General features: G+C 48.7%; 1 protein-coding gene and 1 long non-coding RNA gene across 4 annotated transcripts; one reads left to right on the top strand and one right to left on the bottom strand.

Annotated features, from left to right (window-relative positions):
• Positions 1-2,720: 2,720 nt before the first annotated feature.
• On the bottom strand, positions 2,721-14,327 carry LOC125960425 (uncharacterized). Of its 3 annotated transcripts, XR_007470086.1 has the most exons (4): positions 13,431-14,327; positions 6,255-9,475; positions 5,329-5,415; positions 2,721-4,668 (listed from the first exon to the last, which is right to left on the bottom strand). It is a non-coding gene; the product is annotated as an uncharacterized LOC125960425 (long non-coding RNA). The 3 variants fall into 3 exon arrangements; XR_007470085.1 differs by having other exon boundaries at positions 5,329-9,475; XR_007470084.1 differs by lacking the exon at positions 2,721-4,668 and having other exon boundaries at positions 4,874-5,415.
• On the top strand, positions 5,111-20,603 carry MPL (MPL proto-oncogene, thrombopoietin receptor). The gene is made up of 12 exons (XM_004266343.3): positions 5,111-5,189; positions 5,343-5,475; positions 5,815-5,993; positions 6,509-6,807; positions 7,209-7,371; positions 7,628-7,754; positions 11,928-12,109; positions 12,272-12,414; positions 14,322-14,481; positions 14,675-14,771; positions 16,851-16,938; positions 17,154-20,603. Exons 1-12 carry the CDS (start codon positions 5,111-5,113, stop codon positions 17,439-17,441), a joined length of 1,938 nt encoding a protein of 645 aa, XP_004266391.2. The 3' UTR covers positions 17,442-20,603.
• Positions 20,604-22,497: the final 1,894 nt, after the last annotated feature.

Genomic DNA, 22,497 nt, shown 5'->3' with positions numbered 1-22,497 from the left:
ACAGTAGTCCTAGTCAGAGGTGTTCATGTAGTAGTTATAAGAACAGGCTTTGGAGTCAGACAGACCTAAATTCAAATCTCAGTTCCCCTTAATAGTGACTTTGGACAACTCAGTTAATCCATCTCAGCCTGCGTCTTCTCTTCCGTAAGGTAAGAACAAGGGCACAGAATGGAGTCCTCGTGGGATGTAAAGAGACAATGCATTAGCGTACGGCTAGCAAATAGCAAGCGCTCTTTTTTTTTTTTTTTTTTTTTTTTTTTTGCGGTACGCGGGCCTCTCACTGCTGTGGCCCCTCCCGCCACGGAGCACAGGCTCCGGAGGCGCAGGCTCAGCGGCCATGGCTCACGGGCCCAGCCGCTCCGCAGCACGTGGGATCTTCCCGGACCGGGGCACGAACCCGTGTGCCCTGCATCGGCAGGCGGACCTTCAACCACTGCGCCACCAGGGAAGCCCAGCAAGTGCTCTTTAATGGTAGCTGGTGGGACAGGGAATCAGGGAGGAAGAGGCTGGCCCACTCCCACCCGACTTTTACCCCAGGATGAGTGAGCTAAGATGACAGTCCCCTCTTGGCAGGGTTCACATCTTGTCTCGCTGAGGGGGAGGTGTGCACAGATGTTTATATATAAAAGCACCCTCACAGGGGCACAAAATCCTGGGGGGACTCAGAGGAAAGAAAGATTGTGTGTGTGTAACCCAAATGTCCTCAAGGCTTGCAACGCTTTGGTGTCACCTTTTCCCTTTACATCCAATCAGAATAGCCCAGTCCCTATTCCGATCCTCTGGGAAGTCCATGCCCTCATCTATTCTGACTAGGACTCTAGTACGTCCTCATGATCACCCCTCAGTCTGAATTCCTGCTCTTGCTAAATTCTTGGTCACTGGATTGCTCACTTTCTGTGGCTGCCATCCTCTCTTGACTCCACAGGTATCATTACCTTTCTCCCTTTGTTCCTAAAACACCATGAATATAGGGTTTTGCTACAGAAGGCCTCTACTGAGTGTTTGGGGATGCTTTAGGGAAGCTAAGCTTTCACAGAATAGGAAGTAAACTTAAAACTGAGTATTAAGCATCACTGTTCTGAAATTTTCCTCCAACAGTCCTTCTACTGGAATTTCTCACTGGTGAAGATTTCTTTCCCTCAGGCTGCTATCTTTCACTTGCTAGCTCTCCTCCTTTTTTCTCTGGAGTTACCACAACACACTCCAAAATTCTCATTAATTTCATATTTGGCAAGTTGAGCTCTCTAACCCCTTCCTATGCCCAAAGTGTCACCAGGTTGCTTCTGATCACAAAACAGTTACAAGGCCTCTGAAAGGAATGTGAAACTGCATTTTTCTTTTTAAGTTAGGCTTTTTTCCCCATTACATATAGTTGGGGGATAAGAGTCCCAAGAAGTAATGACTTGAATCACAAAGACAGCTCCAACAGGCTGAGAGTTTGGAGGGTTCTGTGCTTGGGGAAGCAAGGAGGCAGGGCCTGTGGCAGGGTTTGGGAAAGAGTGAAGGGAGCATCATGAGGGAGAGAGTCCAGGAACAGGAAGATGAGAGGTTTAAGGACTTTAGTTCTAGCATCGAGAGATGAGCTTTGGTCCAAAGGATCACAAAAGGATTTTAAGCAGGGAAAGAATAAAAGCAAATTCGAGCTTCAGAAAAAGTGCTGAATAAGGAGAGACCATTTGTCAACTATGGGAATAGCAAATATAACACTGAAAAAGGTGTGGGGAAACCACAGTGCTCTGACACACTGCTCCAGGCGTCAATGGAACAATGGTTCTGGAGAGAAGCTTGGCAACGCTGGGAAAGAGACGGGGAGAGGGAGAAACCAAGTGCCCAGAGCTACCTCTCCCTGGCTTTCTGACTGGAAGAAAATGACAGATGTTGGGAAATCTGGGAAAATTGGGAGGGAGAGGGCAAGGGCACAGGCATGGGCCCCTGAGAGCCCGATTCTCTTCCCACTCACTGTTCAGGGATATCACATTAGTAGCTTGAAATTGGCCGTGTGGGAGTATTTATACCACAAAGAGCAGCAAATGCTACCCAATGGGCTCCCATCCCCCAGCCCCAGAGAGCAGTCCAACAGCACACTACTGCCTGAGCCAGTCCGCACCCAGCAACCCCTTGAGTTCTCTCAGCAGCAGCTGCACAGAGATCAAATACAGACTTTGATATGCCAGGGCTTTGGCCTTATATCCAAACAGAAAAGCCTAGGCCTGCTGACCTGGGCTGGACCCATTGGCCCCTGACCAGAGAGTAGCAGATCTAAGTGATCTCCTTTCACCTAGGGCTATTCCAGTCTCTGTTTAATATTCTAAAAAAGCAAAGGATTGGGGAAGGCATCTCTTTCCAGCTGTGTGGAAGCAGAAAAAAATGGCAAAATGACAGGGACAGGTAGTTGGTCGTCCTTCCACGCAGAAGCAGAAAGGCCCCAACTCAACTCTCTGATGGTAGTAGACAAGCCCCTTGTCTTGTGGGCCCTCACCCCTAAACACTATTATGCTGCCTCCCTGTGAAGGTCATAGGACTTGGCAAGACCTGGATGCAGGCGTAGAGGGAGAATGAAAATTTGAGGATAACGCCCAGGTCGCCTATGGTGAGATGCAAACATAGGAAGGGAAGATCTGATAGGCTGCATGGGAGGTAGGAATAGCTCTGTTTGGGACACGGTGAGCTTGAAGTGCCCATGGAGCAACAACTCAAGATGTCTAATAAGTAAGTGAGAACTTGAAGTTCAAAAGAGTGATAAAACCTTGAGAGTTACTGGTATATAGATGGAACTGAAGCCATGAGACCACTCGGGGAATATGAAGGGGGAAACAAGGACATCTGGGGAACACCAACATTTAAGAGAAAGAGCAAAGAGAGAGAGAAACTGGGAGGGAACATTACAGAAGCAGGAGGAAACCAGGAGAAGGTGACACATTGCAGAACACAAGGAAGGAGGAGAGTATCAGCTGCAGAAAGGTTGAGCATGAGAAGGATTAAGATGAGAGACACAGTGAGGTTATTGCGGCTGGTGGAGATGGGATCTAAGTAGGCAGGGGCCGGATCAGGCAGGACCTTGTGTGCCTCTCGGAGGTGTCTGGATTTTATTCTAAGTGCAGTAGGAAACCGTTAGGGGTTTTAAGCAGGGGAGTGAAGAAATCTGATTTGCATTTTAAACATCTCACTCCCGTTCTGTGGAGGATCTGCCGGAGGGGTTAAGAGTGGAGTTAGTTAGGAAGTTACTCAGTGATCCAGACTTGGACGGACTAGGATGGTAGCAGTGGAGGTGGTGCAAGTTCAGGGTGCATTTTGAAAGACTATCTGGCAGGACTTGCTAATGAATTGAATGTAGGGTAAGAGGAAGACAGGAATCAAGGAGCACTGAGGTTTCTGGTTTGATCAACTGAGTAGATGGTAGTGCCACTTACAGTGTGGGTAAGACTAGAGGAAACAAAACCGGTTTAGGGGTGGGAACCAGAATCAAGAGTTTTACTTTGGCCATCGTTAAGTATAAGATGCCCATTAGACACATAAGCAGAGATGCCAAGTAGGCAGTTGGTGATCCAGATCTGGACCCCAGGAGGGGGAGTCGCAGCTAGAGATATTTTGAAGCCATCAGCACATACACAGCATCAAAGCCATGGGACTGCATGAACATTAGAGTTGTTTCCCCTCTCACTTGACCCGGCAGAGGTTGGGTGGCCCTTGATTGGGGTCTGGGAGAGGCGTCCAAAGTCACCCCCGTTGGGCAAAGGAAGCTGGTCCTTGGAACTTGAGAACTGAACAGGAATCGGGACAAACCTAGCCTCAGGGACTTCTTGCAGAGAAATGGTGCGAGAGAAGCTAAGACTTCACAGGGGAGCTGTAGTTTCCATGTCCCTCCTCCTACCCCTTCCCACAATTCTCTGTTAGTAGCATTAATTCAGGAGGAAGAGAGAAAAGTGATATTGAGGATACTAACTCTGTAAAGCCAGGAAGGGGCGCCCCAGTTGAAGCCAGAGGGGCTAAATGTGGGAGTTAATATGGTCTACACTGGCCCCATGCCCTGCGAGAGTCAAAGCTCCTGAGAATCGGCATAAAAGCTACCAGTCAGAGCAGTCCCAGGAGGGGGCCTGGGCTACAGAGAAGGGATCACACCCACTCTTCCGCTACTAATGTGAAGATGAGCTCAAGCTGGAGGACTGAGACCAACCACCCCTTGATTCTGAGCCAACCTGATAAAAGTACCGAAGACCAGAGCGTCTCAAGCTTTAATATGTATTCGCATCATCTGGGAATTTGGAGAGAGCGCAGATTCTGTTTTAGAAGGTCTGGGGCGGGGCCCAAGGGTCTGCATTTGCAAGACACTCCCAGGGAATGCTCTTGCTGCTGATCCATGGACCACACTTTGAGTAGCGAAGGATGAAAGGCAGCTGTGGAGGGTCCCCACAATGGAGGCTGTTGTGTAGTTCCAAGGAGAACGTGTTTATTTGTGCACAAAGTGACAGAACCTATTAGAGTGGAAATAGCCACCATTTTGTCACAGTTGCAAGGCAGACAGTCGTTTCTTGGCAAATGACACCTTCCAGCGGCACTGGTATGGTTGTCAAGCACTTGGGTTCTGAAGCTTGATGTCCTGAGTTCTACCTCTTAGGAGGTGTGTCATCTTAGGCAAGTCTTTATTTGCATCTCAGTTTCCTCATCACTCTAATGGAAATAATAAGACTATTGTGAGGGTTAGCTGAGTCAGTAGATATAAAGTGCTTAACACACGGCAGCGTTGAAGTAGCACTCAGTGAATGTTGCTCTCCGTGCTCATGATACACCCTTCCACAGCAGTGTACATGGACACACACAGAGGCTTACTCTGCTTTTGGTACATGGTCAAAAAAATGTAACCCCCCCATCTCCCTCCCACCAAAGGTCTGTATCCTCTCTTTCAAATTCTTCCTACCCTCCTGCCCACTCCCACACCCCCTCCCCTGGCCCCCGGCCCCAGTGTGGTCTGGATGGGCCCCACAGGGGCAGGGACAGGGACAGGACGTGGGGCTGTATCTGACAGGAACCTGAGGGGCTGGCCCGGGAGGGGATTGGGGCCCGGCTTCCTGCAGGGAGGATGGGCTAAGGCAGGCACACAGTGCCGGAGAAGATGCCCTCCTGGGCCCTCTTGGTGGTCATCTCCTGCCTCCTCCCGGCCCCCCAAAACCTGGCACAAGTCACCAGCCAAGGTGAGGTATGTGGAGGGTGGAGATCACCTATACCCAGGAAGAGGGAGCCCTGGGAGGGGGATGTGCAAAGTAGGAGGCTCCCATTGGTCCCCGACTCTTGCCCACAAACACACCAGGGAGGACCCAGAGCCCAACTCACCAGCTATTCCTCAGATGCCTCCTTGCTGGCCTCGGACTCAGAGTCCCTGAACTGTTTCTCCCGAACATTTGAGGACCTCACTTGCTTCTGGGATGAGGAAGAAGCAGCGCCCAGTGAAATCTATCAGCTGCTGTATGCCTACCCAGGGTATGTGCTGCATCATATATATCATATATATGTACCATGTATGTACCACTCCCCTGTATCTGTCCTGTACATACCACAGCTGAGCCCATTCCAGTAGCTTCCCTGCCTTTGGCGCTATCAGAGGACTCCTCCAAGTACATGCCCTAAGTAGCCACTTAATGAACAGATGTGCTTTGGATACACCCAGCTCACACCCTCTACGTAACCCCTAATCCCACCCAGGCACTGAGAAGAAAAATGGCAGTATTGGAAATAGAACTTGGGTTTGGGCCCAGACCTGGGTCCTCAGGGCTGAACAGGTGGCCGTGTAGGTAGGATGGACTTCTCCTGTGCCCACAGGGAGAAGCCCCGTGCCTGCCCCCTGAGTTCCCAGCGTGTGCTGCCCTTTGGAACCCGGTACGTGTGCCAGTTTCCAGCCCAGGATGAAGTGCGCCTCTTCTCTCAACTGCACCTCTGGGTGAAGAACGTGTTTCTGAACCAGAATCTGACCCAGCGGGTGCTCTCTGTGGATAGTGTGGGTACGGACCGTCCTCCTGTCATCCTGGCCCCCCCGTTTGCTGCCCTCAGGCCAGCTCCTAGAGTCAGACTGAGCTGTGCTCTTTCAAGACGATGTGCATGTCCCCCCACTACCAGACCCCCAGAGGCACCTCAAGACCCCCTTCTCATTCCTCTTAGCCTCAGCATCCAGAGCTAGACTTCATTTCACACCAGAGACACCCTGACCTTCCATCATTAACCTATTCATTGACTCACTCATTCAGCAGTTACAGAATACCTACCATGTGCCAGGCACTGTGCTAGGTGAAAAGGATGCACAGATGAAGAGAGATCCCTGCTCTTGAGGAGGACTGAGCCTAACAAACCTGCAGTGAGGTCACTGTTCTGAGGACAGGAGAACAGGATGAGGAGCCTCCCTGCCCTGCCCCCGGGGCTGCCCTCCGTCCAGCCTCCAGCATCCCCGCTCCACAGTCCATGGGTTGAGCTGTAGACGGTGGCCCCCAAAGAGTTCTCACGCGCCCTGTCTCACCTTCAGGCCTGCCAGGTCCCCCCAGCCTCATCAAGGCCACGGGAGGGAGCCAGCCAGGGGAACTTCAGATCAGCTGGGAGGTCCCAGCTCCCGAAATCAGTGAATTTCTGAGGCACGAACTCCGCTATGGCCCCAAGGATCCAAGGAACTCCACGGGTCCCACAGTCACACTGCTGCTGTCCACAGAAACCTGCTGCCCAGCTCTGCGGAGACCAAACCTAGCCCCAGCTCCGGACCCGTCTCCGTGTGCTCAGCCCGTGATGCCCCACCAGGATGTACCAGAGCAGAGCCCCACAACTAGAGAAGTATCCTGGCCTTCTTCTGCTCCACCTCCCGATCTCCTGCCCACAATTCTGCCCCCAAGAAAGGATAGGCCATACTTCGGGGATTCCAGACTGGGTTGGTCCTTAGAGAGTTAGTATAGGCTCTGATTAGGAGCCATGTCTATTTAGGGATCTCCCACTTTGGGTCATTCATACCAACAAGATTGAGAGCTTCAGGCCTCCAAGTTCATGGGGATTTCCTTAAAAAGCCCTGAACTCCACCCGAAACCCACTGACCTGGCTCCCAGTCTGTGTGCATATCTATCCAGTGAAGAACTGAGTGTCTCTCCACAGGCATGTTGTGGGGCTTCAGATATAAGAGGTGGAGGCTCTCTCGGCTGAGAGGCAGACCTAGATTCTGAGGCTGGGATTCTTCTCCCAAGGCTCCATCTATGACAGTGAAGGGTGGAAGCTGTCTCCTCTCAGGGCTCCAGCCTGGGAACTCCTACTGGCTCCAGCTACGCAGCCAACCTGATGGGGTCTCCCTCCGTGGCTCTTGGGGATCTTGGTCCCTCCCTGTGACCGTGGACCTGCCTGGGGATGCAGGTGAGTCAACAAAGGAATGGGGAGATGGGGAGGAGATAGAAAAGATCTCTAGAGAGGCCTGGGCTGGATATGGAAGCTCTGCAAACCATGGTCCTTCCTGATGACCTCAAACTTGCCACTGGACAGAATGAACTATGTTCAGGGAGAGAAGACAGAATAGGAGTAAATGTTCCAAGTTACGTGTGTAAAGATGATCTGGACACCCGATAGAGTAGGAGCACATGGGCTCTGATGGGACTTCCTTCTCTGACCCCAGTGGAAATTGGACTGCAATGCTTTACCTTGGACCTGAAGAATGTTACCTGTCAGTGGCAGCAACAGGACCATGCTAGCTCCCAAGGCTTCTTCTACCACAGCAGGGCATGGTGCTGCCCCAGAGACAGGTGAGAACTGAACTGCTGACTGAGCTTGATGTCATGGGAGAGAAGCACAACCTTGCAGAAAGAAGGGAGAGATTGTCCTGGTCCTCTTCACTCCCCTCCCTTGTCCGCCAAACCAAACAGCCTCCATGCTCTCATCCTCCAATGGGTATTGTATCTTTTCAACCTCTCTTCATACTCGCTGGGAATGCCTTGGTTTCATGCAGCTTTAATCATGTCACCTGGACCATTCCAACAGCCTACATTCTCATCTACCTCCGATTTACCCCCCATGCTGCTGACAGACTGACTTTTGTTAAACTCAAACTTTGCATGGCCTTTCCCTACTCAAATATGTACTGCAGCTTTTCACTATCTATTAGATCCAATCAAAACTTCGCCTGGCCTTCAAGAATTTCCACCAAACACCTCACTGACCTGTTACTTCCTTCATATCAAGTATATAACCGAGTCTTACTGATTTTACCTGTTAAACATCTCTAGAATCTGTCCACTTTTCTTCTTCACTGCCATCATCCTAGTACAAGCCATCATCATCTCTCACTTAGGCTATTGAGAAGTCTTATTAACTGATCACTTCTTGGATCCTCCAAAACATTCTCCACACAGGAGCTGGAGTGAGTTTTTAAAAGTGCAAAAAATAGGGACTGCCCTGGCGGTCCAGTGGTTAAGACTTCGTCTTCCAATGTAGGGGGTGCGGGTTCGATCCCTGGTCGGGGAGCTAAGATCCCACATGCCTCGCGGCCAAAAAAACCAAAACATAAAACAGAAGCAGTATTGTAACAAATTCAATAAAGACTTTAAAAACGGCCCACATCAAATCTTTAAAAATAAATAAAGAAATAAAAGTGCAAAAATAAATACAACATCCTCTGCTTAAAACTCTTCCAAGGTCCACAGCTTCCACTGATCTTAGGACAAAGAAGAGAACACTACTGTGACCGTGTAAAGTCCTAAAAGGCTCAGTCCCTACCAATGCCTTCAGTTTCATCTTATACTATGCTGCCTTTTGTGCTCTGTGCTCCAGTACTGGCCTATTTTGGTTCCCCCCTATCTGCCATGTCCCCTCCTGCCTCTGGATCTTTGCACATGCTGTTTACCCAACTCTCCTATCTTTACTTAACCTTTATTTATCCTTCAGATCTCAACTCAAATGTCACCTCCTCAGGGAGCCCTCCCCTGACCTTCCTCCTTAGGTCCAATGGCACTATTATACATCCTTGTTGTACCACGTACCTCACCTTCTTAAATACTTATAATAGTTACAATTTTACATTGATACCTCACATAGTTTTTTTCTTTTGGCTGCGTTGGGTCTTCGTTGCTGTACGCAGGCTTTCTCTAGTTGCGGTGAGTGGGGGCTACTCTTTGTTGCAGTACGAGGGCTTCTCATTGCAGTGGCTTCTCTTGTTGCAGAGCACGGGCTCTAGGCGCGCGGGCTTCAGTAGTTGCGGCACGTGGGCTCAGTAGTTGTGGCTCGTGGGCTTAGTTACTCCGCTGCATGTGGGATCTTCCTGGACCAGGGATCGAACACGTGTCCCCTGCATTGGCAGGCAGATTCTTAACCACTGTGCCATCAGGGAAGTTCCATGGTTATTTGATTGATGACAAAATTCTGTCTCAGAGCTCCAGTTGAGAAAGGCTGATCTTGACTATACATGATCCATGAGGGCAAAGTCAGTGTCTGCTTTTACTCACCAATATGTTCTCAACTCACACAGTGCCTGGAATACAGTAGATGCTCAGTAAAAAAAAATTGTTGAATGAATGAATAATGAAAAAACCACTATTAACAGTTTTAATGTATTCTTCCAGATTTTACATGCATTTACATATGTCTATACACAATATTCAAGTTTCAATATAAATTGGATCACATTATATGTATGATTTAGTAACTTACTTTTTTACTTAAAAATATGTCTTGGAGATCATTACAAAAAGATGTAACTCATTCTTTTTAATAACTGCACAGATTTCCATAGTATGGAGGGGCCATGAATGGATCAAAAGGTGGCAAAACCGAATTCACATGTTCCCTACCAAAACCTGCTCCTCCTCTTCTTGTCCATCCTGCTATCAAATCAGTTTTCCACCCTGAACTTCTGCCATTTCTACACCCTCCATATCCAATCAGAAACGCTTGTCATTTCTACCTGTACAGTATCCCTTGAATCCATCTATTTCCCTCTACCCCAACTACCACAACCCTACTTTCAGATCCTCATAACTTTGCATGTAAAATACCATAACATTGTCCTAATAAATTTCTCTGCTTCTAGTGCACCCTCACAAGTCCTCTCTTACAAACTGCAGTTAGAGTGTCTTTCCTAAAGTACAAAGCTAATGACGACAATTCCTGTTTAAAATCTTTAAATGTCTCCATCATTACTGCAAGATTAAGTTTACGCTCCTTAGAAAGGCAATAAGGCCATCCATGACCTTGGTCTGCTCACATTTACCACTCCCCACCAGACCCTCTATGCTAAAAGCATTCTGCACCATTTAGAATTCCCCCCAGAGTACCATATCTCTTATCTGTGCACAAGCATGTGCCTGGGATGTCTGTCTGTCCCCTTTGCCTGTCCTGTTTAGAGTCCAGGACTCAGTCTAAGCACTGCCTTGCACGGGAACTATCCTCTGACCCTCCCCATCTGGGTTAGATGCTCCTCCTTGATATTCCCAAGCCAGCCCGTGCACATCACAGAAAAATACCATGTTTGTTTTTCTACCTTTCCCATTGAAATGACAGGTCCTTGAAAATTATTACTCTGTGTATTCATAGGGCCTATCACAGTGCCTGGCACATAGTATCAATTATTTGTTGAATAAATTAGTAAACATAAAAATATATAAAATGATAAATAATTTTAGTAATAGCTAGTCATTTAGGGGTTATAATCAGGAAGGAGACAGGATTTATTTGTTCAATAAACAATTATCGAAGGCGACTATGTTCCAGGCACTGGGGATAAAGTGACAAAACAGAAAAGCTTCCGGCATTGTTGGGGCTTCCATTTTAGTCGGGAGAAGGGGAGAGTGGGTGAGAAACAAGTAAAGAAATAAAGGAACAAGGTTATATGATAGAGACGAAGTGGGAGGGTGGGGGAGGGGTGCTAATTTCACCTGAGTGGTCGGAGAAAGCCTTGCCAAGGACGTTACAGGTGAGCTGAGACCCAAGCGGCAAGAAGAAGTGAGTCACGTGAGATCTAGAGGCAGGGCAACCCAGGACAAGGTGAGCTGCAAAGACAGTTCATCTGGTATATCTGCTGCACAGAGAGAAGGCCTGTGTGCATGAAGGGTGGTAAACTGGTGTGAGAATTGTAGGAGATGAGAATGGGGAGGGAGGGAGGAACTCAACCGTATGGAGTCCTATAGGCTCTGGTATGGAGTTTGGATTTTATTCCAAGGGGGATGGGGAGTCATTGAAGGATTTTAAGCAAAAGAGTGACATGATATGATTTACATTTCAAAAAGATGTTTCTTTGTGCAATTAAAAAGAAGTAAGAGTGGAAGCAGGATCACCAGTTAGAAATTTGCCTTAATCCAGGCAACGGATAATGGTTTCATCTAATGCAGCTGCGGTAAAGATCAAACTAAATGGACAGATGTGTCAGATATTCTGGACATTATCAGATCAACATTTTGGATCTGGTTGCTGTGTGGAGAGTAAACTGAAGGGAGTGGCAGAAATGGAGGCAGAAAAGCCAGTTAGGAGGCTGTCGTAATCATCTAGTAGTAAAATAACGTTTAGAGGTGACTAAGAGGGCCGCCTGATGAGAACAGGTTAAAAACATGTTTTCCTCCAGAAAGATGAAAGCTCTTTAATCTCTGAAATAATACCATCCAAAGTAGGCATTATTAACCCATTTCACAAATGAGGAAACTGAGGCAGAGATAAATCAAGTAATTTGCCCAGAGTTACACACCAATAAGCCAAGACCTGAACTCTATAGCCCATATGCTATTTCCTATCTCATCTAGCTCTTTTCTTAAGAAGAGCCTGGACACCAAAACAAACCTCAGAAAACCAAACATTATGACACGGGAGAGAAAGCCCTGTAGGCCCATCCAAAGAACAAGTTAGATTATAATCCAGTCCCCTGTGGGATGGGGGTATGAGGATTAGTCTCTGAGGCGAGCCTGATCCAATGACTCTATGGGACTGATTCGTAGGGACCCCGTCTGGGAGAAGTGTGAAGAGCAGAAGAAAAACCCAGGATCACAGCCCTCCCAGTTCTCCCGCTGCCACTTCAAGTCACAAAATGACAGTGCTATTCACATCCTTGTGGAGGTGACCACAGCCCAGGGTGCCATTCACAGCTACCTGGGCTCCCCTTTCTGGATCCATCAGGCTGGTAAGAACTTTCTCCCCTTCTCCTCCCACATAGTTCCCACCTCTACCATATCTGACCCCACGCCCAGGATCACCAACTCTGATACTTCTGACCCGTGGCCCTGGTGACATGATGTCTCATGCACAGAAGGGCTAAGGCCAGTCCCTGCTGATGTCCCTGTAGTGCTCATTCCCACTCCAAACTTACACTGGAGGGAGGTCTCCAGCGGGCAGCTGGAACTGGAATGGCAGCACCCATCACCCTGGGCAGCACAAGAGACCTTCTATCAGCTCCGATACACAGGAGAAGGCCATCAGGACTGGAAGGTACAGTCAAGGAACAAATGCCCCCAGACCTCATAATCAGGGTATCCCTGACTTTCACTGTATCTGTTATCAGGAGTGAAGGTGTCTGTGTATTCACGTCTGAGCTTGTTTATCTATGTTTTATCTGATTCAGCTGGTATCTTAATCTCTCTTTGGCATCTGACATGCTGACTACTCCTATTTAAAATTTTCTCCTTCCTTTGCTTTTGGGATATCAGTCTCTCCTGATTCTCGTAACACCTCTCTGACTGAACCTCCTCGCTCTTTTCCTGGCTCCTCCTTTCTACACTTCCTTAATAGTTGTGCTTCCAACAGTCCCATCCTAGATTCTTTTCTCCTCTAGATAAATACATACGCTCTCCCTAAGTGAGTGCTTCAACTCTGTGGTTTCAATGACTATACGTTAACCATCCCAAACTTATCATTCCAACACCCATGTGAAAAGGAACTTCTATATCATAGGTGAATTACGTAAATTTTTGAAGTCTCAGTTTCCTCATTGGTGAAATGGGGATAAAGCTATGTACTTTCCAGAGTTACAGTAAAAATTAAATATATAAATATTTAGCATACTGCCTGGCAGATAGAAGGTGCTCAATATTCATTAAATATTAGTTTCTTTCTTTACTTTTATTCTCATTCACCACATGTATATACAACTTCTTACCAGACAGCTCTATCTAAAAGCCCCCAGGGCACTTCAGACTCAGTATATCCAAAACTGAACTCATCTTCTTCCCCAAACTTATTTTACTTTTTTACTGAAGTATAAGTTACATAAAGTAACACAAATCTTAAATATACCACTGATTAATTTGTACATGTGTATACAGCCATGTAACCATTACCCAGATCAAGACAGAGATTACTTCTAGCACCCCAGAAGCGTCTCACGCCCGCAGGTCACATACGCACACCCTCCAAGGAAACCACTACTCTGACATTACCACTCATAATTTCTGACTGTTGTTGAACTAATAAAATAGAACCATACAGCATTTCTTCCTCAGACTTACCTCTCCCGTTCCTTGTCTCTGACAGTGGCACCAACACTTACCCAGTTACCCGAGTCTGGAATTATCTTTGACTCTTCTCCCTTTTCCCTTCCCTCTATTTATAAACAAATTAGTTGAGTTTATTGTACTAATAGGTCTCATGTCCCTACTGCCACTGGCTTAACCTCACCTTTGACCATCCAGCCGGCCCATGCATGCTCTTAGTACACAGAACACTCTGTAACCTCCAATCAAGCAACTCAGGCAGCATTACACTCTTCTTGGTGCTCCCGTGGTACCTTACTTATATCATTATTATTGCACTAATTCTTTCTTGTAACTGTTTACTTGTTTGGGTGTCTTACTCTTCATGTTTGCTAACTGATCAAGTTAATAATGTCTCCCTGCTTGTACACACGATTCTTGTTCCCTGTGCTTGGAATCTCTCCTCGTACCCCCAGCACCTAGCACAGTGCTGGCATCCTCTACTCAGAGGATGTTATTTGTGGCCTGGTCTACGTGGCTCCGAGTATCTGAGCGTGTCCGGGGTTTCCATCGGCCGACCTGGTCTGGTGCGTGCCTGGTTACTGTGTGTGTACCAGATCTCTGTCGGTGTATCGTATGTATATGTGTCAGGATGAGGAGTACTCTGTGTAGATGAGTCTGTGTGACGGGGGTGTACGGCGCCAGGCTGGGCGAGGCCGCAGGCAGGGCGAGGCTCTCTGTCCTGGTGTTCTCTCCAGCCAGCTTCCGCCGGGATGACCGTTTTCTGCCACCGAGGCTCTCTGGGGGAAATCCCCGGGGACTCAACGCGGTAGGATTTCGGTCAAACAGATGCCGAGTTCTAGAGGCCCCGACGCCGGCCCACCCGGACCGGGAGCCTGACCACCCGCCCGCTTCTCCTCTGCGCAGGTGCTGGAGCCGCCTCTCGGGGCCCAGGGAGAGACCTTAGAGCTGCGCCCGCGCTCCCGCTACCGTGTACAGCTGCGCGCCAGGCTCCACGGCCCCACCTTCCATGGGCCCTGGAGCGCCTGGTCCGACCCAGTAAGGGTGGAAACCGCCTCCGAAACCGGTGAGGGCCGAGCCAGAGCAAAGGCGGTCGGCGCCTGCGCGAGCGGAGGGGCGCCGGCGCAGCGAGGGGCGGGGCCGCGGCTGAGCCGACTTACCCGGCGCCCCGGGGCGGCGACGGGTGGGGCCTGGCGGACCGGGGAGGGGGGCTCCTGCCAGGCGTGGCCCCCCGAGATCTGACTGCTTTTGTCCATTAGCCTGGATCTTTTTGGTGACCGCTCTGCTCCTGGTGCTGGGCGTCAGCGCCCTCCTGGGCCTGCTGCTGCTGAGGTGGCAGTTTCCTGCGCACTACAGGTACCGCTCCGGTCAGGCGGGAGACGGGGCCGTGGTCCGGGCGAGGCCAGCGGCCTCTAAGGAAGCATCCCCGCGTCACTCTATGTCACCCGCTCTCCGCACAGTCCCACATCCACACCTGTGGCGTCAGCTGCTCCCAGCGCGTCTTCCCCGGGAGTCGCACTGCCTCCTTACACTCTAACATGCCCACTATACGGGACACCCCAAACAGGCCCACCTTCTGACTCCTCATCTCAGTAACAAGGCTACTGTCCCCCTGTCACCCAAGCCGGAACACTTAGGCGCCACCCTCGCCCTTATCCAGTCTGGTCTGGTCATTCCACCTCCTAAAGCTCGCTCAAACAATAGCCCTCTTTCTCTAGCGGTACAGGCACTACCTGACTCCCCAAAACGGAGCCCCTTCTCCCTCCAATCTAGCCTCACGCAGCCATCAGAATAATCTTTCTAAAACTGCACACGTGAACTTGTCACTCCACCTCCTTAAGTCACATTATTAGCGCCCCAGGATAAAGTCCAGACGCTAGAATGACAAGGAAGGCTGTGCAAAATCTGGCCCCTGCCGGGATTTCCACCCTCCCACCATGTGCATCAGCCTTGCCAGACTGTTGGTGATTTCCTCCCCAAGTCAAGAGATTCTACTTCTCAGGGCCTTTGCACATAATGTCCCGTCTGCCAGGAATATCCTCCCTGGATGACTAATACCCATTTATCTATAAATAACTTTCTTCCCCAACTCCTAGGAAACCTTTCCTGACCTTCCCCTATTGGCTACTTTCTTTGTGCCCCAATGCAGACTTCTTCCATAGTACCAGAAGCATTTTACTGCATTCATTTCTTTATCTGTCTTCCCTATGCTTTACTTGGTCATCCTTAAATCTATAGCACAGGGCCTGCTAAATAGCACACACTTAAATAAATGTTATTAATGAATGACTTGTTTGTGTGGGGAGACTAAGGCTGAGGAGAAATGTCATTGGAAGTTATAAACATGAAGGACAGAATCCATACCACCTCAGTCCTTCAGTTGGTAACATCTCTCGATTCTTGAAGACTCAGCTCAGAAGGTAACTCCTGCACGTGGCCTCTTTAGATGACCCTAGGCTAGATTAGATGCCCCTCTTCTGTGCTGCATCTCTCCTTGAACATGTCTTTGAGCTTTTAATCCACTCATATGTATGAGCAGACCGCAATGCAGCCTCTATGCAAGTAGCCAGCTCTAACAAAAAAGTTGGGAGAGAGGAGGGAGGTGGTGCTGCTGAACCAGGCGTACTCAGTTCCTTTTCCCCAATTTACCAGATACATAACTCCTCCTTCCCTGGAGAGATACGAGTGAGGTCACAGAAGAGGCCTGAAATGTCGTTCAGCTAAAGTCCCTCCATGTGGAAATATGAGCCTAAGGAATTGGAGGTTCCCCCAACATACCTTAATCCACGTTCTTCCTGGAGAGACCACCTTCCCCAGTAACTTAATAAAAGCCCCATTGGTTCTCTCCATTCATTCATTCAACTAATTTCTTGAGAATCTATTATGAGCCAGACACTGTTCTACACCCTGGAGCTACAGGAGTGAGCAAACAGACAAACTCTTTGCTCTCATGGAGTTTACATTCTCGTATATGTGATATATATAAGGATCTAATAAATACACAATAAGTCAAGTGCTATAAAGAAAAGTAAGCAGAGCAGGAGACAGAGAGTGTTGGGGAAGGGAGGTGGTTCTATTTTAGGGCAGTCAGGGAAGGCCTCTCTGTCAGGACGACGTCTGAGCAGAAACCTAAATGAAGTGAGGGAACAAATCAAGTGTTCCAGGCAGAGAGAACAGGAAGTGCAAAGGCCCTGAGGCAGGAGTGTTTGAGGACACTCAAATCCCTTTTTTGAACCTCCGCACTGCTGAGTTCCCTCCACCACCAGAGGTTTCCTTTTCACCTATGCTCCACTACCTTACTTTACTGCCTTGACTACACTGTTACCTCTCCAAGCGTGCTCCCCCACCTCACTGCCTCCCCCCACGGCCCCCCCCCACGGCTCCCCTCCTAACTCACTCCCACAACTCAGTCTCCTTCTCTTCCTTCTCCTCAAGGAGCCTGAGGCGTGCCCTGTGGCCCTCAGTTCCAGACCTGCACCGGGTCCTAGGCCAGTACCTTAGGGATACTGCAGCCCTGAGTCCGGTGAGTGCACCCCTGCTCTCCACCACCCACCACCAGCCCTGTGTGGAGCTGGATCCTTGCCCTACCACACAACTTTTCCAAGGCCCTTGCCCACCAGCATACCATCCCTGGGCCCTACCTCCAGCTGAACCCTCCTTTCTACACAATCCAGGTCCTGCTCCCACAGGACCTGCTCTAATCCAGACCCCTTCCCCCCCTTCTCCCATCTCTCCCAGCCCAAGGCTGCAGTCTCAGATGCCTGTGAGGAAGTGGAACCCAGCCTCCTTGAAATTGTACCCAGGTCCTCAGAGAAGACTCCCTTGCCCCTATGTTCCTCCCAGGCCCAGATGGATTACCGAGGATTGCAGCCTTCTTGCCTGGGGACCATGCCCCTGTCTGTGTGCCCACGCATGGCTGAGACAGGGTCCTACTGCACCACTCACATCGCCAACCATTCCTACTTACCACTCAGCTGCTGGCAGGCCCCTCGCTCCCAGTACCCTGGACAGATCCAAACCCTCTAGTCCTTCCTTCTGAACTTCCCTACCCACCCCATCCCAACAACACAACCATCTCAGACCTCACGTCCTTCCCGGTTGTCTACCCTCCTAGCTGGGCTTCATAACACTGATCTTTCAGTACTGCTGCTGACATTAATCCAGGACAAGGCTCATTTGACTAAGCTTCTCTAAATTTCACCTCCTTTCTCTCTCCTCTTTAATGCCAAACTCCTTGAAAAGGAGTCTCCACTTCCTGACTCCCATTTGCTCCTCAGACTACTTCAATTCATTCCCCTACTACCACTCTGCTAATGAAACTACTCAGGCAAAACTCACCTCAAATTTTTCTCATCACAAGATCCAATCAGATTTTGTTAATTCTCAATCCATTTGATCTCTCTGTTGTCATTTGTCACGGTGACTACTCATGTGTCCTTTAAATTCTCTCCTCCATGGCTTGCATACATCACCATCTCTCCTGGCTCTGCTAGGGCCTCTCTGAGTATACTAATAGTTAAGAGCATAAGCTCTGGAGTCAGAGCTGGGTTCAATTCCTGTCTTTCCCATTTGCTAGCTGTATGGCCTTGAGCAAGTAAAGTCTTTGAGCCTTAATTTTCTCATCTATAAAACAGGGATAATAACAGAACCCCATAGAGTTGTAAAGAGCATTTAGTGAGATAATCTAAGTAAAGCACAGTAACTAGGACATAGTAAGTGTTTGATATGTCTAAACTATGGTAATTATTCCTTCCTAATCTTATCCTGGAATCTCTTCCACTCCTTAATTACTGCAGTCCCTCAAGAGTCCATTCTTAACAGTCACCAATCCCATCGGTTCTCATTGCCTTTCCTATATGCTGACCATTCCAAAGTTCTTATCTCCAGCCCAGACCTCTACTACAGCACCTGTAATGGTTTATGCAAGTAACCGTTTACATGATTGTCTTCTGTTACTAGATTGTGAGCTCCTTGAGGGCAAGGGCTGTGATTTATTTGTCTTCCCTCCAACCCCCACCCCCCAGCACCTGGAGTAGTGCTTGGTGCAAGGTAGCAGGCCTTCAATAAATGTTTTCTAAATGAAGGAAATCTTTCTGGACAATGCCGCCTTAGCCCCATGCCTCTCATCCTCTCTGCCATTCATATGCAGCAGTAAATGTGCTTAGCCATTCTGATTATGGATTCCCCTGACCCATTCAAATTCTCAAGCAAACAGTATTTTTTGCTGACTCCAAATATACCCACTGTGTCAGTCAGGGTCTTGGCAGAAATAGATGATGCACTCAGTTTGGGTATCTGGATGAGAGTTTAATAAAGGACATATTTATAAAGATGAGGCAGGATTTAGGAAAACCATCAAGGAATAGTGCAGTAACCCGGGGCTAACAACAGCTGGGAGCCGGTACCCACCACACCCCACCCTGGGCATCGAGGGGTAACGGGAGAGAGTAGTTATGAGACAGGGAGAGAGTAGCTACAGAGAGGGCCGCCTGGCAGGAGCTGTGGCAGAGACCTACAGCCAACCTGTGGGGATATGGCAGGGACGGAGCCAGGGGAACAAATAGCTCATGTCTGCCCTCCCCTTCCCCCAAACCTCACTCTCTGATCTCCTGATCTCCTCCATCTGCCCTAACAAAGTACTGCAAACCTGGTGGCTTAAACAACAGATGTTTATTATCTCTTAGTTCTGGAGGCTAGAAATTCAAGATGTCAGCAGGGTTGGTTGCTCCTGAGAGCCGTGAGGAAGAATCTGTTCCATGCCTCTCCGCTAGCTTCTGGGGGTGTCCTGGCAATCTTCAGTGTTTGGATGGTAGAAGCATCACCTACACCTCTGCTTTCGTCTTCACATGGTACTCTCCCTGTGTGTGTCTGTGTCCAGACTCTTCCAGTTTACAAGGACGCCAGTCATACTGGATTAGGGCCCACCTAAATGACCTCAAGTCAACTAATTATACCTGGAGTGACCCTATTTCCAAGTAAGGTCACACTCTGAAGTACTGGGGCTTAAGTATGCAACGTATAAATTTTGGCGGGGAGAGACACAATTTAACCCATAACATCCTCCCGTTGGTGGAATACAAACAGACACCAGAGCCCAAGGGAGTCCATTGACGCAGGCCATGTGAGTCAGCCTCACAGGGCACAGGGCAGAGTAGAGGATGAAGAGTGGACCTGGATGGGACAAATGGATGACATCCGGTATACTCACTTTCCATAATTCCTTCCCCAAGCCACGTTCAAGGCTCCAACTCTACTCCTAGGGACTCAAAACTAGGATTGAGATCCAAACTACTGAACCTCCCACCTTTCCACCGACTCAGCCATCATGTCCTGACCCCTATACTTCCTAAATCCGGCCTCCTCTTCTCCATCTCCACTGAGCTATCACTACAGCCTCTACCTAATATCTCTGCCTCCAGTCTCTCCCCCTAAGTCCAACCTGTATGTTGCCTCCAGATTGATCTTCCTGTTCATCTCACTCCTTGCTCACTCCTTACCTCTAAATCTTTAGCTTGACCCTTCAGAACTGATCTCGTTCTCTTCTACTATTTCCCCGTGTGAGGATTAACGGTGTTAACACAATGCCATGCATATAGTAAATAGTCAGTGTTTACAGGGTTATCTTTTTTTTTTTTTTTTTTTTTGCGGTACGCAGGCCTCTCACTGTTGTGGCCTCTCCCGTTGCGGAGCACAGGCTCCGGACGCGCAGGCTCAGCGGCCATGGCTCACGGGCGCAGCCGCTCCTCGGCATGTGGGATCTTCCCGGACCGGCATGTGGGATCTTCCCGGACCGGGGCACAAACCCACGTCCCCTGCAGCGGCAGGCGGACTCTCAACCACTGCGCCACCAGGGAAGCCCAGGGTTATCTTTTTTTTTTAAATTAATTTTTAAATTAATTTTTGGCTGCATTGGATCTTCGTTGCTGCGTGCGAGCTTTCTCTAGTTGTGGTGAGCGGGGGCCTACTCTTCGTTGCAGTGCGTGCGTGGGCTTCTTATTGCGGAGCACAGGCTCTAGGCGTGTGGGCTTCAGTAGATGTGGCACGCGGGCTCAGTAGTTGTGGCTCACGGACTCTAGAGTGCAGGCTCAGTAGTTGTGACGCACGGGCTTTGTTGCTTTGCGGGCATGTGGGATCTTCCCGGACCAAGGATCAAACCCGTGTCCTCTGCATTGGCAGGCGGATTCTTAACCACTGAGCCACCAGGGGAGTCCCTACAGGGTTATCTTTATTTTTAACCCAACTGGTCTGTTCCACCCACTGAATATCACCTATATTTTATTCCCTCCATGTCCTCTGCTTCCCTACATTCAGGTCCTTCCGGTGGGAGTTCCCCAATCCAAGCAGCTCCTCAGCCTCTAATTATCTATCTCTAAAGCCTTGTTCTCCTTCCCTCCAGCCTAAGAGGAATTGATCTTTCTCCCCTAGACTGAAAAAGCTGCCTGTGTTTTCTATCCCCTTTCTTCCTGGGCAAGGTGCTTGTTCTACCCTCTTCCATCTCCTCTGGCTCTTCACCTTCAAAGATGCATAGGCATCTTGATGCTGGCATTCCCTCCAGCTCCCATGCACTACCCTCTTTTTCACTCCCAAATTTCTTATACAAGTAGCCCATGCTTGCTGCCTCCACATTCTCCCCACCCTTCTTTCTGCAACCCCTTCCAAACAGAACTCAAGCACCGCCTCACCTGATCCCTTTCTCTCCAAGGTCACCGAAGATTTGTTTCCCAATAGCCAACTCTGACCTTTTCTGTCATCACTCTATTTGACCATTTTGTATCATATTAGAATCCCTCCAACTTCAAGGTCCATGTCAGTTATAATCTCCACTGGCTTCTTTCATTCCTTTATTTTTAAATGTTCAAATTCCCTGAAGTTGTACTCTCATTTACCCTGTTGTTCTTTTCCTCTACAGTGACCCTTACACCAGAAGCTGCAAATTGCTCGCTATGTTCTGCCCTCAGAAATGTTTTGTTTGGCCCTTACCTGCACAGAAACTCTCACTGACTCCACAATGCCTGGCAGATAAAGTCCAAATTCCTTAGCTTAACATTGAAGGCCCTGAGCAGCCTGACCTTTCTATGTCCTCTGGGGTTCAGGGACTCCCCATTTCCAACCCCAGGTTATCTAACTCCTTGTTTTCCAAAGTAATTGGAAAGAGACAGCATGAATGCTTCAAAATTAAAAATAATAACAATATCATTTGGGTTAAAGGCCCCCAAATTTTCTCTGTCATCATCAGAGTTGATCTTAGGCTAATGATTGAAAACGCGATTTTTTCTAGCCTCTCACTGGGGCAGTGTAGCATATGGTTAGATTGCTGAGGTTCGTTAGATAGTTTGGCTCCACTAATTACTATGGCCTGTATGCCTTTGGGCAAGTTTCAAACCTTTCCCTGACCAGGTTTCTTTTTTTGTAAAAAGGGAATAAAGCATCTGCTTTATGGGATTAAGGATTAAACGCAGTAATGTATGTAAACTGTTTAAATACCGCAGTTAGCAGATGGCCAGTAAATGGTACCCATGATTATTTTTATTATTGTTGCTTCACCTCTAAGCATATCATACAATTCACTGAAGTCATTATTAGAGCACGGATTGAATGGGAGTCAGGCCTGGACTCCTAACAACATGGGACCTCGGGCAAATCCTTTCTTGGGCCGCGGTTTCTTCACCTGTAAAATATGGGTATGTTGCTGGGATGCGGAGGGTGCACCATGTGCAGATTAGACTAGCGGATCTCTAAAATTCCTGACATCTCTAAAGCCCCATGGGGGTGAGCCCCTGTTTCCCTCGCAGGGCAGTCCAATCTTATCTCCCAGATAGGCAGATCTGAATCCTGAATCCTGATCTTTTTTCTTGACCATAAGGAATTCACCTCGCTTTCAGCCTCATTTTCCTTGTTTGAAAACAACAACAAACAAAACAGTTTTTAAAAACAAACAAATGAGCAACTTCTTTCCTATCAGTGTTTCCGCAGGCACTAAGCTAACAGTGGACGCTCCCGCCTTCTTTCTGCTTCTAAGCTGATCAATCAACTCCTGCCCCCGCCTCCCTGCCCGCGGGCCGGCTGGCCGGCCAGCCACTGC

This window comes from Orcinus orca, chromosome 1 (genome assembly GCF_937001465.1).
Source record: "Orcinus orca chromosome 1, mOrcOrc1.1, whole genome shotgun sequence".
NCBI classification, from domain to species: Eukaryota; Metazoa; Chordata; class Mammalia; order Artiodactyla; family Delphinidae; genus Orcinus; species Orcinus orca.
Note: the sequence above shows the minus strand (reverse complement) of the source record. Positions and strands in the feature narration are given on the sequence as shown.